This window comes from Erinaceus europaeus, chromosome 7 (genome assembly GCF_950295315.1).
Source record: "Erinaceus europaeus chromosome 7, mEriEur2.1, whole genome shotgun sequence".
NCBI classification, from domain to species: Eukaryota; Metazoa; Chordata; class Mammalia; order Eulipotyphla; family Erinaceidae; genus Erinaceus; species Erinaceus europaeus.
The window spans coordinates 131,376,254-131,401,478 of NC_080168.1; the positions used below are offsets into that span (position 1 = coordinate 131,376,254).

Sequence of the window (25,225 nt, forward strand, 5' to 3'; positions counted from 1 at the left end):
GCAGGTGTCTCTGTCTCCCTCCCTCCCTCCCTCCCCTCTCGTTTTCTCTCTTGTCTGTCCGACAGTGAATAAAACGATTTTTTTAAGGGGAGTTGTTGGGGTGGAGAAATAGCTTGTTTGGGTGGGGGGCTTAGTCATGCAGAGAGGCCTCACACAGGAGACTCCATAAACCAGAGCCGAGCCGCGTCCTGGTCCTGGTTCAGGAAGAAAGAGCTCCGGTGGCTTTCCCGCGGACTCAGCCCTTCCCTGCCCCACCATCTCTGTTGCTGAGAGGAGGGAGGGAGGGAGGGAGCCAGCTCTGTTTGGCAGTGCAGGGCTTGAACCTGGGACTCCGAAGCCTCAGGCGGGAGAGGCTCTGCATTAACCGTTGTCACCCCCGTTTGTGTTGCTTAATTTCCTTATTTCAGAGAACATCTTGTGCTTGGTGCATGCAGGTATCAGTGCTCTAGGTGTTGACTGTCCAGAGCGCCAAGTCAGCACTGATAGAGCTGGTGCTGCGCCTTTTCATTCAAGGCACAGAGCAGCGCGGCTGCTGAGAAGAGTCCGGGGGCAGGGGTCCTGAGCGAGCGGCCTGCGGGTCTTCACAGGGAACGAAGGCCTGGGGCAGAACGGGGAGCTTGTCAGAGGTGGGGAGCGGCCACCGGCCCTGCTGTGCCCAGCCTGGCGTGGACTTAGATGCCCTTGAACAGCAAGTGCTGCCTGCCAGCTGCTGATTTTTGTCGCTTGAAGATTTGGGATGAACTAAGAATTGTCTGCGGTCACCTTGAGGACCACGGGTTGCATTAGTGGGGGTGTTTCCTGCCTCCTCCCGGGGTCTGAGTTCTGTTCTCATCTACAGCTCTGCTGTCACGTTGAGTTAGCAAGCTGTTGGCCTCAGGTAGAGGGGTTGTTCCTTTTAGTTAACACTAGTGTACTACACAGATTGCAGGGCTCTGGGTTCAAGCTTCCTCAGGTCAGGTGCACCCCACACCAAGTAAGGACACCCTTGCTGCTCCTCTGCCCCTTGCAGGTAACCTCGGTTACCTTGTCGGAAGCCGGTGGATTAGCTGGCTTGGACGGTGCGACCTGGGTTTGAAGGAATCTTTAGTGCAGTGGTCTCTGTCTTTCTGCCTCTATCTGTGTCTTTAAGAAAAGTCCACAGCTCAGCGTATGGGATTTGTCGAGCGGTGCTGCACCAGGTTGAGCATAGGTTACGTGCGGTGTGCTGGGGTTCGAGTGTCGGTCCGCACCTGCGGGGGCAAAGTGTCTCCCTCTTTATCTGGCTCTTGCGTCTCAGTTCCTCTAGCAGAAAATAAAGCATGAAGAGATTAGGAGACAGGCAGAGGGGCACCTGCAGCTCTGCCTCTGTGGACGTCCCCCTGCCCGCCACCACCGCCCATGCAAGCAGGCCTGGGTTTGGGTCCGGGTCCACGTGTGGGGACGTGCGGCTGCTGGGTGCACTGCCCCTCACCCTGGCAACACCTGTCCTCAGATTTTTATTCTTGACAGGTCTGATATTTAGTAAAATAACTAATCTGAAACTTTCCTACTTGCGGATCAAAATAGTGTTCAAGTGGAGTAGTGTGTTAGGGACCTGTACCCTGGCCTTGTCTCAGTTCACTTTTGTTTTTGCCGTCTGGGTCTTGCCGAGGTTGTGCGCACCTGCTCGGCCCCTCCACACCTGGACGGGGGGGGGGGGGGGGGGGGGGGCGTGTGCGTGTCGGTTTAGGTGCAGGGTGAGAGAGGGCGAGGCAGGGCTCCGTGTTTGGCCGTTGCTGAAACCGCCACCTGGTTGGTGCCCCTGTGCTGACCTGACCTGGGGCTTGAGCTCATCTTCACATGCAGTAAAGTGTGTCTCGTGCCTTTGTACAATCGTTATTTTTCTCATTTCATTATTTTTTATAGAAAGTTTTTTTTTTCCTCCAAGGTTATTGCTGGGACTCAGTGCCTACAAGACAAATCCACTGCTCCTGGAGGCCATTTATTTCCCTTTTCTCGCCCTTGTTTATCGTTGTTATTGCTGTCCTTGTTGCTGGATAGGACAGAGAGGGCGAGACGGGGGAGAGAAAAACACCTGCAGACCTGCTTCACCGCCTGTGAAACTTTCCTCCACTGCAGGTGGGACCAGGGGCTTGAACCTGGGTCCTTGCGCACTATGAAGTATGCACTTAATCATGTGCGCCACCGCCTGGCCCCCATTTCATTATTTTTTAAAGAAAAGAGAAGGGATTGGGGTAGGCACACCTAGGACCAGGGTTCAATCCCTCGATCCCCACCTGTAGGGGGGTGTTTCACAGGTGATGAAACAGTGCTGCAGGTGTCTCTCCCTCTTAATTTCCCCTTCCCCTCTCAATTTCTCTCTGTCCTATTAAACAAATAAAAGATTCATTAAAGAGAATCCAGGAGAGAATGAACCAGACGTCACTCTGGTACATGTGCTGCCGGGGATTGAACTCAGGACCTCATGCTTAAGAGTCCAGTGCCTTATCATTGTGCCATCTCCTGAACCACCTATTCTTGAATTTGTTACGCCATTTTTAGCACTAATGTATGTCTTCAAGTTGCTTGCGTGGCTTTTAGGTTTGTATAATTGTGATTGAACAGAAAATACCCTCCTGTGGTGATGTTTAATCAGCTTTGTGGCATTGCAAAGGCCTCGTATAGTTAAGTCGGCCTGTAGGCAGGCTTACGTGCGTGTTGGATGAAGTGCAGTATTCACACACTAAGTGAGCATTTTAAATTCCTGTGGGAGTAACTGGACTTTTCTTACAGAAAGCTACGAAGAAGACTGATAAGCCTCGACAGGAAGAGAAGGAAGAAATGGAGGTGACGGAGCTCACCAATGAAGATCTTCTGGACCAGCTTGTCAAGTATGGAGTGAATCCTGGGCCGATTGTGGGTAAGCTGATAGAATGTTGAGTAGCTTTGCTTTTTAAAAATTATTTATCTGTTGGATAGATAGAGACAGCCAGAAATTGAGAGGAAAGGGGGGGAGAAGACAGAGAAAGACACCTGGCCGCCACCGCGCCGCGCGCCCCCCCCCCCCCCCCCCCCCCCCCGTGCACTTCACCACTCCTGAGGCTTTCCCCCTGCAGGTGGGGACTAGGGGTTTGAACCTGGGTCCTTGTGCCCTGTAATTGTGAGCACTTAACAAGGCGCACAAACACCTGGCCCCTGAACTTGGAACTTCTAAGCTTCAGGTACAGAAGGTAGTTTGTCATTGCTTGCTATCTCCTGCCCCCACTTAGACATTTCTTCACTTAAGAGTTCCAGAAGGGAGTGCGGTTGGTCGATCGCTCACAGAGAACATGCACCTCGCATGTGAGGCCCAGAATTTGAGCCCTGGCACGGACAGCACCGGGGAGGCTGCTTGCCAGCTTGTATACCAGCCTCGCGGGGCTCCCACCTCCTGCCGTCCGCGCCCTCACCAGCTAACCATGCACCTCAATGGGACGGGGCTGAGGGGCTGCTCAGCCCAGAGAGTGCACACGTTACTCTCCTCTATTTCTGTCTGTTAGCTGTCAAACAAGTGCAGTTTTTATTCAGTATGTGTGCAGTTTACAGTATAAGTCTTTGCAGTTTTAGTAGTTGCAGCAATTGCCTTAAACTGTCTGTTGAAATTCTGAAATTGTAGAATCGTCATTTAAAAAAAAAACTTACTTTACTTGGCCAGAGCGATGGGCCACCACCGAGCTTACAGCCATACCTAGTTTCCACTGAAAATCTACAAGCTGGTTGGTGACCTTGGACTTGACGTCCGGCTGAGGCTCGCCAGAATCCTGTTCCTCCGCCACCAGCCAGGGCTCGGGTTTGAGCCCCTGGGCACCACGTGGGAATGCTTGCCGTGGGGGAAGGCTCCAGAGAGTGGAGCGGTGCTGTGGTGTCTGTCTCTCACCCTCTGTCTGAAAGGGGCAAAAAGAAAAGACAGACAGACAGCAGGGGCAGTGGAGGGGTGCAGGCACCAGCTCCTAGTGAGAGCTCTGGCAGCTGGAGAACAAGGCACCTGGGGAGGAGGTGCGGGGGAGAGAAGTGCTCACGCGTGAAGTCCACGCGTGCTGGGGTGGGCTGACTGCTCTCAGACAAGGACTCTTTGCAAGAGAAAGATGGAAGCAATTCATGTACAATTTTAAGGTGTGTGTTATTTGTAAAAATATACTCATTATTCGTCTGACAGAAACCAAAGAAAGATAACAGCTAATGTAAAACACAGAATAAACCGTAGTTTTTGTCATGGATGTTGAAATGTGTTAAAGGACATGGGAAGGTTCTCAGTGATAGCCCACACTCCCTCCCTCCCTGTGTAATTTGATGGGACAGGGAGGAACTGGGGGGGGAAGTAGGATAGAGAGGGAGACTCCTATAGCATTGCTTCACTGTTTGCAAAGCTTCCCCCTGCAGGTGTGGACCAGGGGCTTGAACCTGGGCCCCCTGGTTTGACCTTGCATGCAACCACACAGCAGTGCTGTGGTCTTAACCTCTGGTTCTCAGCTGCGGAAAAAAAAAAAGGTTGTTATGATCAATTTTACTTGTTACCTGATACTAATTTCAATTGGTAACGTTTCCCAAAAAGATTCTAACCATGAAGCAGTTAAGTATTTATTCATAGAAGAATGTGTGTGCGTGTGTGCGTGCGTGCGTGTGTGCGTGCGTGTGTGCGTGTGTGTGTGTGTGTGTGTGTGTGTGTGTGTGTGTGAGAGAGAGAGAGAGAGAGAGAGGGAGGGAGGGAGGGAGGGAGAATGGAGACAGGAGGGGCATAGAGAAGTGTGGACTCACCTGCAGCCCTGCTTCACCACTTGTGAAGCTTCCCCCTCAAGTGGGTCCTAGGGGCATGAACCTTGTACATAGTGGCATGTGCACTCCACTGGGGGAGTGCCCCCACCCCCACACCCATTTTTAATGCAGCTTAAGGGAAGGTGGATGCAGTTTGACCAGGAGGTACTCAGCGCATGAGGCATTGGACCCTCGACTGAGTCCTGAGTTCAGTCTGAGGCACCGCACGTGCTGAGTGACCTCTGGATCTCTCTCGCTCCTTAACACACCTTTTAGAAAGAAAGAAAAGAGAAGTCAGGCTGTAGTGCAGAGGGTTAAGCACAGGTGGTGCAAAGCGTAAGGATCCCAGTTCGAGCCCCCGGCTCCCCAACTGCAGTCTGTCTTTCTCTCCCTCTCTGTCTACCCCTCCTCTCTCCATTTCTCTCTGTTCTATCCAACAATGACGATATCAATAACAACAGTAATAACTACAACAATAAAAAACAAGGGCACTAAAGGGAATAAATAAATAAGTATTTGTAAATAATTTAAAGAAAGAAAAGTACCGTTTCTGGTGTCGCTAAAGAGAACATCTGCCTGCATCTTGATACAAGTACCAAGAGCAAATTCTGCCTTCTTATAGGGTCTACCAGGAAGCTTTATGAGAAAAAACTGTTGAAGTTGAGGGAACAAGGAACAGAGTCCAGACCATCTACTCCTCTGCCAACCATCTCTTCAGCAGAAAATACCAGACAGAATGGAAGTAATGACTCTGACAGATACAGTGACAACGAAGAAGGTAACACTTTAAATGACGTTAATAAATGAAAGTAGGTATTTTTTACCCAGATCAGTAGGTGTGTAGTAACTAAAGAAGAAAAAAACTTCATACTAGCAATAGAGTGTAATTTTTGTTCATAACATTAAAGTGTCTTCAGCTGAGAATTCTAAGAATTATAAGCTGCAAATGTCCAGCACCCTGCCAGGTCACTTGTCTTTGCTTTAGACTCGCTGCTTATCTGAAGGGTCACACTCACTAATCTGCTTTACCTTTCCAGTTCACTTTTAAGTCCTTTACATGCATCGGCCACATAGCATATTACTTTGTATTTTTAAAAATCTACTTAAATAATATGCTACTATCTCTTCTCACTTTGCTCGGTTCTACTTTTTTTTAGATCTTACTAACGTGCACCTTCTGGCTTTTTCCTCACGATTAATGTGTGTTCAGTCTTCGCGAACGGCACATTTCTCATCTATTGACAGACACTTAGGGTTGAGTGTTTCTAAAAATCAGATTAGGGCAAGCTAAGAGTATGCATTTGACATGTGTTTTTAGTAACTCATTCTAAGACAATCTAACCATCCTTTTTAAGTAGTACATGAAGTAAATTGCTTTTTCAATTTTATACGAACATTTTAATGTTTATACACTTGTGACTTGTTGATTTCATGACTGTATAATTTGACCCAGCTGCTTATACCTCTGTCAGCGTTGCCTCCCAGGGCACAGTCTGACGGATGGCTGTTGAGAATATAAAATATAGCTTCTTCTGTCAGCAGCTCTATGTTAGCAAAGAGGCAAAGAATAAGGTCGACATAAACACGAGTAATGCTTAAACTTCCTGCCTCTTTTGCCTCTACAGGAAAGAAGAAAGAACACGAGGAAGTGAAGTCCACTAGGGATTTTGTTCCATTTTCTGAACTTCCAACTCCTCCCTCTGGTGGATTTTTTCAGGGCATTTCTTTCCCTGACATTTCCACCCGCCCTCCTCTGGGCAGGACCGAACAGCAGGCAGTTAAGAAAGTGCCCACTTGTAAGGGACAGCCACGCAGGGAGCCTCTTGCTACCACAGCCTTGCTCGGCAGGGGACAGGTGCAGAAGTCAGCCTCCGGGGGGTTTCCTTCCTCCGGGTCTAGCCAGGAGAGAGGCTTAGAGAAGAGTCCTCCCAGCTCTTGTCAGCGTGAACTCGATTCCATGTTGGTCGCTGCTGCAGCTTCAGCTTCCCCTCCGGTGATTAAAGAATCCACCACCACTTGCTATAAGGACATGGTAGAACGTATTTATCATGGAGAGAAGAGAGGAATCCCACCATTATGTACTGAGAGGTCCCAAGTTTCAGAGTCCGAGAGATCACAAGTCATATCTCCACCACTGGCTCGGGAGATCAGAGATTATGTCAATTCTCTGTTGGTGCAGGCTGGGGTAGATGCTCTGCCTGGGCCTTCTGACTCTGCTCCCCCACTGGAGAGAACTGATCCATCTCGTTCTCGAGATCCTGAGCCCGTGTCTCCTCCACAGAAACGCCCTAGACTTTGTGAGAAGTCAGCAGAGCAGCAGGATCCAGGTTCTTTTGTGACATTCCAAAGTGAACCTGAACCTGAACCTATGTCTTTTGCCAAAACTGTTGTCTCTCGCTCACTCCGGGCCTTAGGCATAGACGTGTCTAAGCCTGCACAGCAGGAGAAAGTGGATGCCCCGGGGGGATCCTTTCCCTTCCATGAATCCGTGCTGAAAGTAATTCAAGAGGAGTGGCAACAGATTGACAGGCCACTGCCTTCACTGGCTTACAGCTACCCCCTCTCCTCCAGCGAGGCAGCACAGATCTTATCCGTCCCCAGAGTAGACCAGGAAGTCCTGGGTTCGGCTTCTGAAAGCGCCCAGGGTGCCGGCAGCGAGCCTTACGCTCCGCAGTTGGACTTGGCTTTTAGGACAGTGTTCGAAGCTGCAGCAGCATCGGTGCAGGTGGCCACCCACGCTGCCTTCGTGGCTCGGGCTGTGCAAGCAGATATCGGTCAGGCTGCACGGATTCTCAGTTCAGATCCCAGCTGTGCACCCCAGGCGCTGGACATTCTGAGCAGGACGTACGATGCAGCCTCATTTCTCTGTGAAGCTGCATTTGACGAAGTCAAGCTGGCAGCCCATGCCATGGGGTCTTCCACTTTAGGCCGGCGATACCTCTGGTTGAAGGATTGCCAGATGAGTCCTGCTTCTAAGAATAGGCTGCTTGGCGCTCCCTTTAAAGGGGGAGCTCTGTTTGGAGGAGAAGTAAGCAAAGTAGTTAAAAAGCGGGGAGGCAAACGCCAAGCTGAGAGGAAAGACATGTAGCTTATTCTTGATGTGGGTAACCTAAGAGCTTCAGATTCTTGGACCCCAGAGGCTTCTCGGAGGTCCTCGTAGTCTCCCGACTGCCACTTCTGCCATCCAGTTAGAGTTTGAGAAACACTTGGCTTTAGGCTGCGTAGATAGAAAGCCTGATATATTTCTAGATCACATTTTGTTTCAACTAGTTAACTCTTTCCTGTTTTAACCTTTCCACTTCTTCAGAACTACCATTCCAGTACACTTTAGTTGACACTATCTTCACTTTCTACATTTTCCTTATTTCCTCGGATTTTTACTTACATCTACAGTATCATTCGGACTCAGATCAGTGGGCTCAGTGTACCCGGCTCCGGACACTATTTCTGACCCACTCCCAGGATGAGCATGCTTCATAGTGTAACTCCAGAGATACTCAAAATCAACACGCGGGTTTATTTTCTTGTACTGATAGAGAAAAGAGTGTTTGATGTCTGTCTGTCTTCTTCATAGAGTGGCAGCGGGCGGCCTGGACACACCTTGCCAAACATGAGGGCTGGTGTTCTGGGCGGTGCGTTCTCGCTGACTGTGTGTAGCTCGTTGGGTAGATGACCTGGACACTCAAAGCAGGGCTTTTCTGAGTGCTGAAGCAGGTCTGCGGGTGTCTGTCTGTCTCTCTCTTCCTCCCTATCACCCTGTCCTTTCTCAGTTTCTCTCTGTCCTGTCTCATAAAAAAATTAGGAAAAGAGAAAATGGCGGCCAGGAGCAGTGGATTCGTAGTGCCGGCACCGAGCCCCAGCAGTAGCCCTGCTGGCAATAAAGAAACAAAGGAACACACAATGCTTCCAAGGGTGGTTGGGCAAGGCTTTAACTAGCGCACTTGTGTTGCGTTATCAAAGGGTCTTAGTACTACAACCTGACACCCATGTGTTGCTGTAAAGCAGCGTATTGCCTTGTTCTCCTTTATAATCAGTCGTCACGTGAGAGAGACACTAGAAACAACCTGCTGTGGGTCTCTGTAGCTTGACGGAGCAGGTGTGTTGAGTGAGCAGGGTGTTTGGCCTGAGCACTCCTAGCTCTTGCTGTGTTTCCAGACTGCATGGCCATGTTTCGGCTTTCTGACAGCAATTTGTTACTTGTCTTCTGCAATGTACATGTGTACACGCATCTACTAAGTGCTATGTGATTTTAAAAATGTATCACTGTGGAATCCTGCAAGACCAATAAAGTCGTTAAATCTGAACAGTTTTGTGTGGTCTCCAGAAACATGTCGTGCGTGTGTTTATTTTTGGAGTTACGAGTTAGATATTTATGATCGATCACCCTTCCACTTCTGCACTGAAATCCACATGCTGTCAGTGAGGTAGCTGAGATCGGCAGTGCATTTCCTTCTTGTCTTCATGGGCGTTGGAATTTAAACTTGTGAGAAAGATTAGTCAGCGCCTGCTCAGCTACTGTTGGGATGCGAAGGTTTTATGATACTAAAATCATAACAACCACGGACTCTTTATCAGTGGGCTCGGTGGCAGAGGTATTAGAAGGTGGGGGTGGGCTTGCTTTTCTTTTGTACCAGAGCACTTAATGGTGATACCAGGAATTGAACCTGGGACTTCAGAGCTGCAGGCATGAAAGCCATTTGCATAAACTTTATACTGTCTTCTTTGGCCATATTTATTTTTAAAGATTTTATTTATTCATGAAGTAGGAGGAGAGAAAGAACCAGGCATCACTCTGGTACGTGTGCTGCCAGGGATCAGATTCAGGGCCTCATGCTCGAGAGTTGAAGGCTTTATCTGCTGCACTAACCTTGCCCCCTGGTGTTCTGATCCTAAATAGAACTAGTTAAGAATCTCTGGATTCTGGGAACCTTGCATGTAGGATCGGGACTGAGCAGACTAGGCAGCAAGACACAGTGTAAGTGTCTTAGCCGTTTTTAGCACAGCTACTCTGGGTCTGTGCAAAATAAGCTTGTAGGAACTGAGTCCACTTCTGTCTCTGATGATGCAAAGTCTTGAGAATGGCAGTTTACAAATTAACATTCGACACAGATGTTTGCTATGTGATATAAATGACAGGCACTTAAAATGGGACTTTTCAAATGGTGATAAAATCAATACCAAGAGAATGTGATATTAAAGGCTAAAGTGTATGAATATATTTGAGTTAATAAGTTAAAGGTGGGGGTAGACAGCATAATGGTTATGCAAAGAGACTCTCATGCCTGAGGCTCTTAAGTCCCAGTTCAGGCTCTAGTAAGGGGGGGAGGCTAGGAGGTTGATAGCCGTTCTAATGAATCTGCCAGGTGTGATATGTGAAACCAGTATTTCACTTCAAAGAATTTCGTTTTCCCTCCAAAATTCTGAGCAGTTCTTGGCTTATAGTGGTGCAGGGAATTGAACCTAGGACTTTGGAGACTAGGGCATGAGAGTCTGCATAATCATTTTTTTAAGGGAAAAAAAGCAGTCATTGGTCGTACCCTTCTCTCAACAAGATCCTCACCTCTTCAACTACCCAGGTGTTTTTGTGATCATAATGAAAAAGGAAGACCATTCTTAACATAGTTGTTAGTATTTATTGTTCTTTGAGGCTTTATGCCATGCAGCCCCTCCCTTTAAATTATTCCCGGTAGCTTTTTCCCCATCCAGATCGGAGCTTGTGTTTGTATAGTACTAATGTACTATATCTACAAAAAAACGAAAGCACTGATTTTTAGTGAGACATTTCCATGGGAACCATTTATATCCACAAATGCTTAAGGCTGGGAGTCTTAGAAGAAGGAAAGGAGAACTTAGAAGTGTAAGAGAAAACCTGGTCTATTGAGGTCACACAGCAGAGAAGCTCCTTGTACGTTTTCATCTAACAAAACGGATTCCATCCTAATGTTAGGGGGGGCGTTGCCGTTGGTGTTTCAGAGAGTAATGGTCTTTCCGATGTTATTTCCAGACTCAAAGATAGAGCTCAAGCTTGAGAAGAGAGAACCACTAAAGGGCAGAGCAAAGACGCCAGTAACACTCAAGCAAAGAAGACTTGAGCACAACCAGGTACCGCGAGTTCTGTCCTCGTCCCGCTGAGGCGCCAGCGATCTGACAGCTCTGAGCTGCCGGAGCTGTGGCCTCCCTCCGGTTAACACTGACCCCCAGGCCCCAGCACACGGAGTCAGCTTCCCTGGGTCCCGTCCCCGTCACCGGATGCCGTTAGAAGTCTAGCCTGTGCTCACTACAAAGGCAGGCGCTGAATTAATGTCTTCCGTGTGCTTGATCAAGCCTTGTGAGCTGTGGGTCCAAAGCCAGTCTGCGAGGCCTTTAAAACACAGCAGAAGGGCTTTCTGTTCCCTTTGTGTCTGTTGATGTCCTGGGTTTACTTTCACTTTTCTCCTGTCTTGTGTGACTTCACTGGACTCCGGAGTGGGTCTGTCCCTAAAGCCACACTACTTACTTTCTTGCCTTAGTCTCTGAGAGACACGTCTTGGGAGAGGCAAGCTGCAGGTTTTCCCAAAGTCGTGCATGAATTACAGACAAGTCATTCACTCTTAATTTTGATCTGACTGATTGCCTTTTTGAATTAATTTGTTTTAGTGAGAGGGAGACCGAGACCAGAGTACTACTCAGCTAGAACAGCTTTCCCTGGAGTCTTAACTTTATTCAGTCCAGCTGCTTGTTATTTTTAACCTCTTGGTCATTTTATTTATTTTTTAAATATTGATTTTGTTGCCCTTTTGTTGCCTTTGTTTTTTATTATTGTAGTTACTGATGCTGTCGTTGTTAGGACAGAAAGAAATGGGGAGAGGAGTGGAAGACGGGGAGAGAAAGACAGACACCTGCAGACCTGCTTCACCTCTTGTGAAGCAACTCCCCTGCAGGTGGGGAGCTGGGGGCTTGAACCGGGATCCTTACACCACCTGCACTTAGCGCTTAACCCGCTGCGCTACTGCCCGACTCCCCAGTGAATACTTTTTAAAAGGTCTGCACAGAGCCTTCCCATGCATGAGGACCAGGGCTGAGGCCCACCCCTACCTGCAGGGCATGCTTTACCGGTGCTGTAGCAAGTAGGCTACCCGATGACCCGACCGGACTGTCCCTCTCTTCCTCCACCTCCTTTAATCTCTCTGTCCTGTCTAAGATAGAGGGGAAATGGCTGCCAGGAATGTAGGTTTGTCGTGCAGACACCAAGCCCCAGCGTGGCCCTGGGGAAATAAAGAAAAAGAAGCAAACGGTGACTAAACCGCTCGATGAAGGGGGTGGCGGGTGGCGCACTAGAGTGAGTTCACGCTGGCAGCACACAAGGACCCAGCTTCAAGCCCCAGTCCCTGCCTGTGGGGGCAGCTTCACAAGGGGCTGAGGCAGGGCTGTGTGTCTCTTGTCTTCCCTTCTCAAAGTTCGTCTCCGTCTCATCAGATACATAATTTAAAAAGATTATTATCTTTATTGGCTAGAGACAGCCATCGAGAGGGAAGGTGGTGATAGAGAGACAGACCTGCAGCCCTGTTTCACCACTCATGAAGCTTCGTCCTGTAGGTGGGGCCGGGGCTTGAACCTGGGCCCTTGCACACGGTAACGTGTGCTCAGCCAGGCGTGCCACCACTCGGCCCCATCATCTCTTCACTGCTGTTTTCTACATTGGGTTTCCAGTCGGTCGCAGTCATTTTTCATATTCAAATTGTCCTACATCCTTTATCAACCCATTTTGTATATTTTGTTTTCTGAAACAGAAAGGCGTGTCTGTTTTTGCTTCTTACCAAATCAGCCAGTTTTTCATCTTAAAGGATTTTTATTTTCTTTTTTGCCTCCAGGGTTATTGCTGAGGATTGGTGCCTGCACTATGAATCCACTGCTCCTGGAAGCCATTTTTTCCTTTCATTGTTTATTGAACAGAGAGATCGAGAGAGGAGGAGGAGAAGACGGGGAGAGAAAGACAGACACCTGCAGACCTGTTTCACTGCCTGTAAAGCGACTCCCCTGCAGGTGGGAGTCGGGCTCAGAGCAGCATCCTTGCGTTTTGTACTATGTGCACTTAACCAGGTGCATCACCACCCGAACGCCGACCCCCCCCATCTTAAAGGGCTCTATAAGGGCCAGGGTAGACAGCAGAATGATTATGCAAACAGACTCTCATGCCTGAGGCTCTGAAGTCCCTGGTTCAATCCCCAACACCACCATAAGCCAGAGCTGAGCAGTGCTCTGATAAGAAACTAAAATAAAAATAAATAGATGTATGGAGTCCGGGCAGTGGTGCTCCCGGTTAAGCACACAAAATACAGAGCACAAGGATCCCGGTTCCAGGCCCCCCCCCCCAGCTCCTCACCTGCAGGAGGTCATTCACAAGCAATGAGGCAGGTCTGCAGGTGTCTTCCTTTCTCTCGCCCTCTCTGTCTTCCCCCCTCTCCATTTCTCTCTGTCCTGTGCAAAGAAAAAATGTTTTAAATGTCCGCAGGAGCAGTGGATACGTAGTGCAGGCACCAATCCCCAGCAAAAGCCCTGGAGGCAAAAAACAATTCTATATATTTCCTAGTGTTACAGTGTACTAACAACATGTCTCCTAAGGGTGCGGGGTCTTGTTCTTTATAAAGAAACTGAAGGGAGTCTGGCGGTAGCGCAGCGGGTTAAGCGCAGGTGGCGCTAAGCGCAGGGACCAACATAAGGATCCTGGTTTGAGCCCCCCGGCTCCCCCACCTGCAGGGGAGTCGCTTCACAGGCGGTGAAGCAGGTCTGCAGGTGTCTGTCTTTCTCTCCCCCTCTCTGTCTTCCCCTCCTCTCTCCATTTCTCTCTGTCCTATCCAACAACAACAACTACAATGATAATAAACAACAAGGGCAACAAAAGGAAGTAAATATAAAAAGAAAAAGACACTGAAGTGTAGTAGTCTGAGATCGTGTGCTGCGTGCAAGGTCACCAGTTTGAGCCCCAGTTCTGTGGGATCCCCTCTCCATCTGAAATAAAGATAAATAAAAGGACTGGCCCAGTATCAATGGAGATGCGTGCGCACAAGCCCGAAACGAGCGTGAGCAAGTTGGTATGCACACATACACTTTCATAAGCCATCACAAATAATGCTCTCGTTCATTCATTTACTTTTTACCAGAGCCCTGCTCAGCTCTGGCTTATGCTGGTGTAGAGGGTTGAACCTGGGACCTTGGAGCCTCAGGCGTGAGATGAGTCTTTGCATAGCCATTATACCGTCTACCCCCACCAGTACTTTCATTTTAAGAAAAGTATGAAGGGGCCAGGCGGTGGCACACCCAGCTGAGCGAACACCGCATGCATCTCCCTCACTCTGTTTCTCTATCTAAAGTGAAAATCGATTTTTAAAGTAGAAATCTGAGGGGCCGGGTGGTGGTGCACCTGGTTGAGCGCACAAGTTATAGCGCTCAGGGACCCAGGTTCGAACCCCTGGTCCCCACCTGCAGGGGGAAGGCTTCCCGAGTGGTGAAGCAGGGCTGCAGGGTCTCTGTCTATCATCCCCATCCCTCGTGATTTCTGTCTCTCTATCCAGTAAATAAAGATAATGCAAAAAATATATATATTTTTAATCAGAAATCTGGCTGCTACCTTTGTTCCTTCTATCGCCCGGTAGCCAGTTTTCACTAAGTCTGGCCTTATGTGTTGTTTGTTGTAGATAGAAGCATAAACTGTGGACTCGGGCTCCACCCTGCACTGCACGCTGTGTCTCTCGGCTTCCATCTGAACGTACTCTGCAGGAGACAGCAAGCACAGGTGTTGATAGGACTTCACCTTGGTGCCTGGGCTAGTGTTGCTGGGTAGTAAGATTACTTTTTTTTTAGTATTATTTCATCTTTTTTATTCTTTTCTAATAATTTTATTTACTTATTATTGGATAGAGACAGAAACTGAGACCGGAAGGAGGAGATAGAGACACACCTGCAGCCCTGCTTCACCACTTGTGAAGCTTTCCCCCTGCAGATGGGGCCGGGGCTTGAACCTGGGTCCTCGTGCACTGCAGTGTGTGTGCACTGCCACCTGGTCCCCAGAGTATTTATCTTCTGAGTTTCTCAACACAGCATAGGATCTTGACTTTGGCCATAGATGATATTTCTGGCATGTCTCCTGTTAGCTCACTGTGCTGCTGTGCTATACAGCTTTAATCACTGTTAGAGCTTAGAGTCGGGGAGCATGGCACCTCCTTTCTTACTTGCTCATAATTGCTTTAGTTTGTTGTTTGTTTTTGGATAGAGACAGAAATGGGGGTGGGGAGAGAGACACCTGCAGTCCTGCTTCACTTGCAAAGCTTTCCCCCTGCAGGTGGGGACTGGGAGTTTGAACCCGGGTCCTTGCGCACTGTAATCCGTACACCTAACCACCTAACCAGGTGTGCCACCGCCTGCCTGGCTCCTTTGCCTTAGCTTTTCGTGGTGTTGGCATTTTCGTGTCCCTTTTAGAATCGTGTTTTTAGAATCTGGGTGCTGGTCACGCTGAATGCACACTTTGCTGCGGTGTGAGCCATCTGTCTGCTCTGGTGGCTGTAGACGGGATTGTGTCCTTTATGTTTCTTTCTTTCCTGATTGCTCTGGCTAGGACTGCTAGAACTATGCCAAGCAAAGACGTGAATGATTTATGGTGAGAAGTAGCCTACCCACTTGTATTTCCTGCCACAGGAGTAGCTGGTTTTTCCCCTGGCCTCTGCTGCTTCTGCAGTCCCACTGCTCCAGGTGGCCTTCCCCTCCCCTCCCCTCTCCTTCATCTGACAGGGCATAAGGTGAGACCACAGCACCACTCTACTCCTGTGCAGCATCCCCTGTGCTGGGTCCCCATGCTGTGCTGGGTCCCTCCCGTGAGAAAGTGAACCGTCTCCCACCCCAAGAAGAGTCTGTAGGTAGAACTTGGCCTTGGCATCACAGACACAAGACAAATGTTAGCACGCTAAACTGCTTAGCCTTAGGAATCTCAGTGTTGGTAACATAAGTTTTTGATGAGGAAATTGTTTTTCAACACTAAAAAATACTTTTTAAGGGGGCCAGGTGGTAGCACAGCGGGATAAGCGCACATGGGTTGAAGCCCAAGAACTGGCGTAAGGATCAAGTTCCAGACCCGGCTCTCCACCTGCAGGGGAGTCGCTTCATAGGCGGTGAAGCAGGTCTGCAGGTGTCTGTCTTTCTCTCCCCCTGTCTTCCCCTCCTCTCCATTTCTTTATGCCCTGTCCAACAACAGCAGTTGTTATAACAATAATGGCAACAAAAATGGCCTCCAGGAGCAGTGGGTTTGTAGTGCAGGCCCTGAGCCCCAGTGATAACCCTGAGGGCAAAGAAAACACATTAAAAAAATAAATATTTTTTAAGAAAATTGAGAGATTTTACCCAGGTGTCATCAACTGTATTTACTGTAAACCATTAATCCCCCCAATTAAAATATTTATCTATTTGGTTAGAAACAGAAATCAGGAGAGAAGGTAGAAATAAGAGAGGACAAAAGAAAGAGACACCTGTTTCGCTGCTCACCAAGCTTCCCCCCTGCAGGAATGGAGGCTTGAACCCGGGTCCTTTCACATTTTAACACATATCCTCAACCCGGTGCATCACCAATGGGCCCCTGTAACAAGTATTTTAAGGGAAAGAACTGTCCCCATCCCCCAACCCCAACTCAGCCCTACTTCCTATATCTAAGAAAATAACACTGTCAGCCCTTTCAAAAAGTGTAGTTGTTAACTACTGGAAGACTGTTCGATATCACCTACATATGAACAAGGCTCAGTAGACTGCCAGACTAGTCTCTCCCTAAATATCTTGAGCTGTTTAATTTTATTGTCGTTGAGAAATTACTTACTTTAGAGACAGAGAAACTGAGATGGGAAAGGAAGATAGAAAAAAGGAAAAGAAACCTGACTTGGAGAGGTCTGCTACGCAGCTCAATGATCCACTTGGCCTGGCCGCGGCCTAGAGGCAGAGAGGCCGGCTACGCCCAGACCTCCAGCAGACTGCACTGGTCTACGGCGAGTTTGCAGGCAGTGAGAATTCTTACTTGTGGGAGTTCATCTCATATTTCATCTTCTGGCTGACATTTAGTTGCACTCCAGACATACTTATTTATTGACAGCAGAATGAGGAGCCGGGAGACTGAGACTGTGAGTCCTGGGGAAACAGTACTAGGTAGATGTTTGCCGTATCGGGTAAGAGACACTGCACGGTTTCCTTGTGGGGTTCTGGCGGTGGTGCTTCTAGTCAAAAAACACAGCTTACTTACTGGATGCTTGTCTTTAAAGTGAATGGCATGCATTTAGATAGGAAGCTGTCAGCTGTACAGATGAAATTTGCTTGAAAGCAAAAGTTCATGGTGTTCTTTAACTGAGACTTCCCTGCATTAGTAACTTGGAGATGGAGTAGCTTTGGGACACGGTCCCCACAATGCAGCCACTGCCCCACAGGACTCACAGATGGGCACGGCTGTGAGAGGCTACGGTCTGCTGGTCTCCAAACTGGGGAGCTTTTCAGGAAGAAATGAGTTTGGAAGGGCAGAGTGCAGGAATCTGTACAGACCGTTTCACTTGTGTGGTGAGGCGTGCGAGGTGGCACCAGGCCTTGACGTTGTCACCGTAGGGTCGCGTGTCTGCTGCTGTTCACTGTGACGCCTGCTTCTAAACGGAATCAGAAGTATGTGGCTTATAAACTTTGTGGCCATTTGAAAGAAGCATGTTTAATCTTTGCAACAGGGCTTTGTTGTAAGTCACCCAGTCAGCCTGCTTTTTGCTGGGATAGCCAGAGACAGCAGCTGCACTGGAGCCGATGGCCAGTCACTGAGGTAGCTGGTTCTGAGCTCCTGTGCTGCTGGCCCTCGGGGCCCCGGTCGGCTCTGGTCGTCTTCCTGTGTCCTAAGTGTTTACAGACAGGTACGTGCGCACTGGGTCCAGTTGGCAACACGTGCGCATGTTTTAAGGGTCTACCACTGTTGGCAAGTGCGGGAGACGTGGCTTCTGCATGTGCTGGTGTGGCTGCTGTCACGGAGTAACGTGAGAATATGACTTTTGATGTGTCGCACTGCATAGAGCTATTCTCAAGCTGGAGTGACTGAGCCTGAATGGACAAGTGGATCTTCAAAGAGCGGACTTCTGCAGGCACTGACTAGGGAACCCGCCAGAGGGCCGAGAAGAACTCCCAGGAAAAGGGTGACGCAAGGCTTCTACTAGAACTGGGTTTGCAGATGGGTAGGGTTCTAGTGGCTGTTTCATATTCATTGTTTTGTTTTGTTTTGTTTTCAAACTAACAGGTGGAAACTTCACAGCATTTTCGTGTAGATGGTGCAGTACTGTCAGAGGGTACTCCTATAGCTGAAACTATAGTGGCTTCAAGCAACGAGACATTAGTAAATATGCTTCGTACACGTCTACGTCTACGCCGTGCTCTGTAGACAGCCCTGAGCTAGAATCGGGGTGGGGGCGGGCACAAACACATCTTTCTTTCTTTTCTTGTCTTTCCAGTAATATTTTATTTATTTATTAATGAGAAAGATAGGAGGAGAGAGAGAAAGAACCAGACATCACTCTGGTACATGTGCTGCCTGGAATCGAACTCTAGACCTCATGCTTGAGAGTCCAGTGCTTTATCCACTGTGCCCCCTCCCAGACCACTATACACATCTTTCTAAAGCACTTTTCAAACTCCTTTTCCTGTATATTTCTATACTTGAATGGTTTTTCAACTTAGCCAAACTCACATGTATGTGTTTGATTCGCTCTAAGCACGACCAGACTGTCCTTGTCAGCACTGGTAAGGACTCGCATGTGAAGGGCACTGCTGTTCATTTTTAGGGTTTGAATATTTACTAAGGAAGGGTTTCAGACATGGCACAAATAGGCTGTCTTTGTTTTTTCTTTGCCTTTGTTTGGATAATTCTGAGTGTGAATCATTTGAATCTTGGCAGGTTGTCAGTAGAGTGCCTGGAAATGTCAAGCACGCAGCTCCCACTCTGCCAATCACTGAATTCTCAGACACACCCAGAAGAGCACCCACGAGACCACTGGCCAGAGCTGAAGTAAATGAATCAAGTTTAGATCGATGAACTGTCATTGATCTCTTGAGGAGGGGATATTCATACTTGCTTTTTTGGGGGGTGGGTAGAGCTTACCCGGGGGTTGCGTGCACGCGCAGACATGCACAGACACGCACAGCTGGACGTGACTAACCTAGTGCCACATGCTAATGCTCTCGCTCCTCTGAGCATCCTGCGAGGCGGTTCTCACGGGAGTGGTCCTTGCTGCGCTGCTTGGGATGTGTGTCTGCTGTGTGTGAGCTGACGGGAAAGCTGGGCTGTGTGTGAGGAAGGCTGTGCTGTGGGCTGAGAAGTCAGTGAGGGCCCAGGGACCGGCCTGAAGCCTGCGCTGACACCCGTTAGAACTGAGCTCTAAAGCACTGACTGTGTGATACACTGACATCGGCCTAGTTCTTCACCAGAGGTGCTTTTTGTTTTGTTTTAAACAGCTGTAAACCAGGTTGTTATTTTTTTTTTTTTTTTTTTTTTTTTGCCTCCAGAGTTATTGCTGGGGCTCAGTGCCTGCACCATGAATCCACTGCTCCTGGAGGCCATTTTTCCCCCTTTTGTTGCCATTGTTGTTGTAGCCTTGTGGTTATTGTTGTTATTGATGTCATCATTGTTGGACAGGACAGAGAGAAATGGAGAGAGGCGGGGAAGACAGGGAGGGGGAGAGAAAGATAAGACACCTGCAGACCTGCTTCACTGCCTGTGAAGCGACTCCCCTGCAGGTGGGGAGCTGGGAGCTTGAACCGGGATCCTTACGCTGGTCCTTGCACTTTGCGCCACCTGCACTTAACCCACTGTGCTACCGCCCGACCCCTGTGTTTTTTTTTTTTTTTTTTAAGTTAGGAAGATTAGATTGTCCCTAATTGAAGACACATTAAGTTTGTTTGTTAAAGCTCCATTATGATTTATGCTCTACACTTGAGTTTTTCTTTATTACAAAAACTGCTAACAAGGGAAGAAGCTGCATACTCTCAATGTTTAGTTAGTGAAAAGCAGAAAATTCAGTGAGGGGATATAAACCACCGTACCAGCTTGGTTTTGTCTCTTTCTGTCTTTTACCATAACACTTAACAGCTCTGGCTTATGGTGCAGGGGATTGAACCTGGGACTTCAGAGCCTCAGGCAAGAGTTTTTGCATAACCGTTATGCTATCTACCCCCACCCCTAGCTTGGTTTTGTTTCTTAAGAATTACTCACGGACAACCCGGGAGGTGGCCCTCAGCCTTTGCACCCCTGAGCACAGGTCCTGAGTTCAATCCCAGCACCACCCGCTCTGGCTTCTCATTCTCCTGCTCTCATAAATCTGGGGGGCGTGGTGGGGCCCAGAGGAGAAGGAAAGGAAAAGGAACGTTAAGTCGGGCTCCTGGACCAGTGAGCTGACCTGCATAGTGCGCTGCTTTGCACATGCTTGGCCCAGGTTCTAGCTGAACCCCACCACATAGAAGAAACCTCCAGCTCTGTCTGTTTCTGTCTTAAAAAGTAAAAGATAGAATTGTTCATTAATGAAGATAAACAGACTAGAGCTTCATCTGGCGTATGCACTACTGGAGGTCAAACTCAGGAACCCCAAGTCCAGCCGGGTCCAGGGTGCCGCCTCCCTTGCCATGAGATTTGCTGCTCTGTGAGAGGGAGGGGAGAAGCAGGCACCACGCTGGCCTGCGCCGTGCTGCAGCTCCCACACCGCACCGCCTCCCGGCCACCCGAGCCCCAGGGCTTCTTTCTTAGCCACGGGTTTGAGCGTGTGCCCGCACCGCAATCCCTCACGCACGGTTGCCGAGCTCAGTAGTGTCACAGGAAGGAGTTTGAAGGGAACCTTGGAAGAGGAAACCCTTGAGACCATAATAACTTGAGAAAAAGAGTCATAGAACACCTTTTAGTTTTAATTTCTTTCTATTAAATGGCAGTTGTAAGACTTAGCATTGGCTTAAGAGCATTCTGTTCTTTCATACTTTTGATTGAATTGTTACATATTTACACTGAATTTTAATTTCTGGTTGTTTGTTTCCTATTAGGTGGGAGAGAAACCAGAGGAAAGAAGAGTAGAAAGGGACATTCTTAAGGAGATGTTTCCCTTTGAAGCCTCAACACCAACAGGAATCAGGTATTAGAAGCACTCAAATGAGGTTTGGGCTGCAGGTGTCTGGCTGTCTCTCCCTATCACCCCCTTCCCTCTCGATTTCTGGCTGTCTCTATCCAGTAAATAAAATAAAGATAATAAAAAATTAAAATTTTTCTTTAAAAAAAAAGCAGCAGCAGCAGCTTTCGAATGAGTGATAGTGCATCCTAGGTAGAGTCTTGCTGACTGACTTGTTCCCACCTTTTGAGGTCGAGTTGGCGCAAAGTTGTGGGTGTGTGGCGTGTGCGGAGTGACGTTTTGCCGCTGTTGAGCAGGGAGAGAAGCGCAGCCCCACTGGGCCTGTGACGTCAGGCGTGGAGTGTGGGGCCCGAGCTCTGAGCTCCAGCGCCTCAGTCCCTGCTCTGTCCAGGGACAGGCTTGTGCGCTTATTGGCTTTATGTATTTCCACCAGCGTAAGTGCTGGGTCTCGGTGCTTGTACGAGCCCATTGCTCCTGTTGGCCACTGTGCTGGCTTGTTTTTCTTTTTTCTTTGATAGAGGGTGTGAGGGAGAGGGAGAGAGGAAGAGAGAGGGAAAGGCAGAAGGAAGGAGCTGCACTGCAGCGCGCCTTCACTGCTTGGAGCTCCCCCGCCTCCAGGTCTCCTGTGTGGTTCCCCATGGACTTTGCCGGACCACTGCTCAGCGCTGGCTCGTGGGTGATGCCAGGCGTTGGGCTTGGCGCTTTGGGGCCTCAGGCATGAAGCTTTTTGTGCATAGCCATGATGCCGTCTTCCCCCTCCTCCACACACACACATTTTCAATTCTTAAATTGTACTTCTGCTCTCAGAAATACAGTGACTGTTCTTGGGGGCCAGTTTAATTCTTGTAAGCCACCAGTCCATGTCCTGGAAAATTGAGTCAGTTTTGAGATGAATTTAGTTAAGCTGAAGATATGTCTTTACCAGTGACTTAGTTGCCGTTTTAAACTCTAAACGAAGGCATAGTTGTTTTTTATTGTTGTTGTTGTTTTAATTTCTCTTCGTTAATTAGAGAAGACTGAAGGTTGTCTTTGAATTGCTTACTAACTGAAATAAATGCCTGCGGTCCAGGAGGTGGCACAGTGGATAAAATGCTGGGCTCTCAAGCACAAGGTCCTGAGTTCAGTCCCGGGCCGCACATGTTCCAGAGTGATGTCTGGCTCTTTCTCTCCTATCTTTCTCATTAATAAATAAATAAATAAATAAATAAAATACATATTTATTAAAAATAACTATACAGGGAGTCGGGCGGTGGCGCAGCGGGTTAAGCGCAGGTGGCGCAAAGCGCAAGGACAGAAGGAAGGATCCCGGTTCAAGCCTCTGGCTCCCCACCTGCAGGGGGGGGGGTCACTTCACAGGTGGTGAAGTAGGTCTGCAGGTATCTATCTTTCTCTCCCCCTCTCTTGTCTTCCTCTCCTCTCTCCATTTCTCTCTGTCCTGTCCAACAATGACAATAACAACAACAAAAAAAAATAAGGGCAACAAAAGGGAATAAATAAATAAATATTTTTTAAAATCCTGAAAAAAAAAAACTATACAGCTGAAAAGCCCTTGTGTTTCTTCTCTGTCATTCTCCAAATTCTGGGCTGTTGGAAAAATCGTGTTTTGTGCAGACGTGTCTCGTGACTCGCAGCAGCTCCACAGGCCGCCTCAAGTCTGACAGCATCCTGCGGAGCTGATGTGGCTTCCTTAAATGCACAGGCACTTTGCAGAAGCGGCGCCACTGTCTATAGTTGGTGCTTTTCTACTCTCACTTCAAGGAATATGCTCGGAATAGAGTGGTAATGACATTGATCCAGACTGTGACTTCCTCTAAACTTCTTTCCTCTTCCTCCTCCTCCTCCTCCTCCCCCCGACAGTGCCAGCTGCCGCAGACCAATCAAAGGGGCTGCAGGCCGGCCGGTAGAGCTCAGCGACTTCAGGGTGGAGGCTTACTCGGCGAAACATGCTCCTAAGTATGTCCCCCTGGCGGACGGCAAGTCAGACAAGACAAGAAAAGGACGCTCCGTTCCCACGTGGATCAAGTTCTTGCTGTTCGTTGTCGCGGCCATGTTTTTGTTTTTGGTCTATCAAGCTATGGAAACCAACCAAGGAAATCCATTCACTAAATTTATTTCTGGTGATTCTATAACTTCCAACTGAATATCTCTTTGGCACTCTCAGCCTGGTCTCCTATTTTTAATAACTGTGTGAGAAATATTTGTGTATACTCAAGAACTAAAGATAATGTGATTTCACCTCAATAAATGTAGTATCCCATTGACAAGCAAACAAGATAGAGAAACGGACTCCACTTAACTGTGCTGGACTCTGGACTGGCAGGAGATCACTACGTGCCATACGGATGATCTTTTTTAGCTCTGGAACTTTTTGTAGCCTTTATTTTTTTAATGCAAACATCTTATTTCATTTTTGAGAAAAATGTATATTGTTTCATGTATTTGGGAAACCAAGAAGGGCAAATCAGAAGTACAATATGAAGCTTCACTTTAAATACTTTAATCCTTACAGGAAAGATCTTAAGAGTTCTCTGTTGAATAGAAACCAGAGAGATGTGAAACATGAAATTCAGTAAAAGAAAAAAACCTTGGGGGTGGGGGCACTTTTTGTAACTAACAAAATATGGTCGTGTTCCTGGGGGAAGTCCAGCAATAATCTCTTCTGTGCTTTTGTTGGTGATATTATTGTAGCCCTGTTGTACGGCTTCTCAACGTGTAGTACCACGAATGTCCTGCTTGAGTAAGACCCACTCACTGTGGAATTTTAGCAGGGATCTTGTAGTGCAGCTCATGCTAGTCAGGTGTCAGCTGGCTACCCGTGTCAGTAAAGCCCTTTGCCAGCTAGAGGACGATAACAGCAGAACATTTTATTCTTCAATCCAGTTCGCTACCAAACTATTTTTAGTAAAGTAAATGTGTGTGTCTGTTTAGAGTCTAGAAACTTTAAGCACTGGTCTTCGATTTCACTTGGATGAACTATTACTGCATTGTCACCTCTCACAACGAGCTGTCTTGCAAGACAGCTCGGGTCATTTTGCCCTGCATTTCCAGCCTGATTTGATTCTAGGAGTGCGGGGGGAGGGGAGGGGGCGGGGGGCTTTGAATTGCAGAGTGGCTTTTCCTGGGTGCACGCAGTAGACGGATCAACTGTGTGGCAGCTGTGAGTGTGGCTCGGGCATTATGATTCTGATGAGCTCATGATTCTGATGACCTCTGTGCTTGAATCCTTTTCTCATCTGCAGCTTACCTCATCTAGAACTTGGTTAAATAATAATGTCGTCAGTGATTGAAATGTGAACATGATCAAGTGAAACAAACATTGTAGACAGACTCATTTGGGTTTCAGCTTTATAGTCCCTGACCATAAAGCACACTAAAAAATATGTTATTTTTTAAATATCATCTGAAATAAAAGATGCTTTTTTTTAAGAAAAAAAAAAAAGAGGTTAAAACTAAAGACCTATCTTTAGACCAGCACACAGTTCTGAATTGATTGGACGCTGTTCTAATACTTAGCTTTTGAGTTACTCTATAGACATTCTCTGTGTCTTGTCATTGGCCAGAGACTGCAGAGGGAGCCCGACACTTAGCCCTGTGTCAGAACCTTGGCCTCTCTGAGTAACAGGGTTTCTTTGAGATGAGCCACAGAGGGGACCCACGTTTTACTCAGCTTTCCTACTACCAGGTAATAGCAGTCTACTTTGACTTTCTTTTTAGCTTTGGTTTCCTGTGGTGTTTTCAATCTTTTGTTTATAAGAAATTTTGAGAAGTCGCATTTGATGTTTTAGAATTTGGGAAAATCTGATTGATGCATTTGTAAGATCAATCTTTTAATAGGAAAGCTATGGTCCAAAATAACAAAAGTAGGACCAGATAAAACATAGTCGTCTTTTTTTTTAATGTGTACTTTGATCTTTGTCTCTTTTATTACATTAGAATAAATGTGTCCTTGATGTAAATGCAAGGCATTCCTTCCTGATTAAACTGTAGGTGTAGGCTTCACAATATAATCCAATAATAAAAAGGAATTAACCTCCAGGCTTGTCGTTGCAGTAAATGATTTTCAGCTAGACCAAAGATTTCCAGTCAGCATTTCTTAGGTGATGTTTGTTTCAATCTATCCTGTAGGTTTTGTTTCTAACTAGTCCTCAAGTCCTGTCTGTTCAAAAAGGTTTGTAGCACCCTGCAGCGGACTGGAGTGGGAGCCCCCAAGGGCACTTCTTTCACTCTTCAGAGCCTTTGTTTCCAGCTCCCACTTCCTTTCCCCACGCTGACTTCACTTGACAGGAGAGAAAAAGGCAAGCAAAGCAGGTCGATGCTGTAGCACATGTGGGGCCGGG

General features: G+C 47.8%; 2 protein-coding genes across 6 annotated transcripts in view; both read left to right on the forward strand.

Moving 5' to 3' along the window:
• Nucleotides 1–24,923, forward strand: part of TMPO (thymopoietin) — a 27,014-nt gene extending 2,091 nt beyond the window's left edge. Inside the window, exons 2-9 of one of the 5 annotated variants that reach the window (XM_060195588.1) lie at nt 2,752–2,878; nt 5,372–5,527; nt 10,754–10,851; nt 17,802–17,921; nt 18,023–18,118; nt 18,677–18,787; nt 20,806–20,894; nt 22,746–24,923. In XM_060195588.1, coding sequence (XP_060051571.1) covers nt 2,752–2,878; nt 5,372–5,527; nt 10,754–10,851; nt 17,802–17,921; nt 18,023–18,118; nt 18,677–18,787; nt 20,806–20,894; nt 22,746–23,028 — 1,080 coding nt within the window. In that variant the 3' untranslated portion in view covers nt 23,029–24,923. Of the gene's footprint in view, nt 1–2,751; nt 2,879–5,371; nt 5,528–6,374; nt 10,410–10,753; nt 10,852–17,801; nt 17,922–18,022; nt 18,119–18,676; nt 18,788–20,805; nt 20,895–22,745 lie in introns of those variants that run through there. The other 4 variants (XM_060195589.1, XM_060195590.1, XM_060195591.1 and 1 more) reach the window with 4 other exon arrangements.
• The window catches only part of APAF1 (apoptotic peptidase activating factor 1), a 444,316-nt gene that overhangs the window by 269,966 nt on the left and 149,125 nt on the right, over nt 1–25,225 (forward strand). The window lies entirely within an intron of this gene.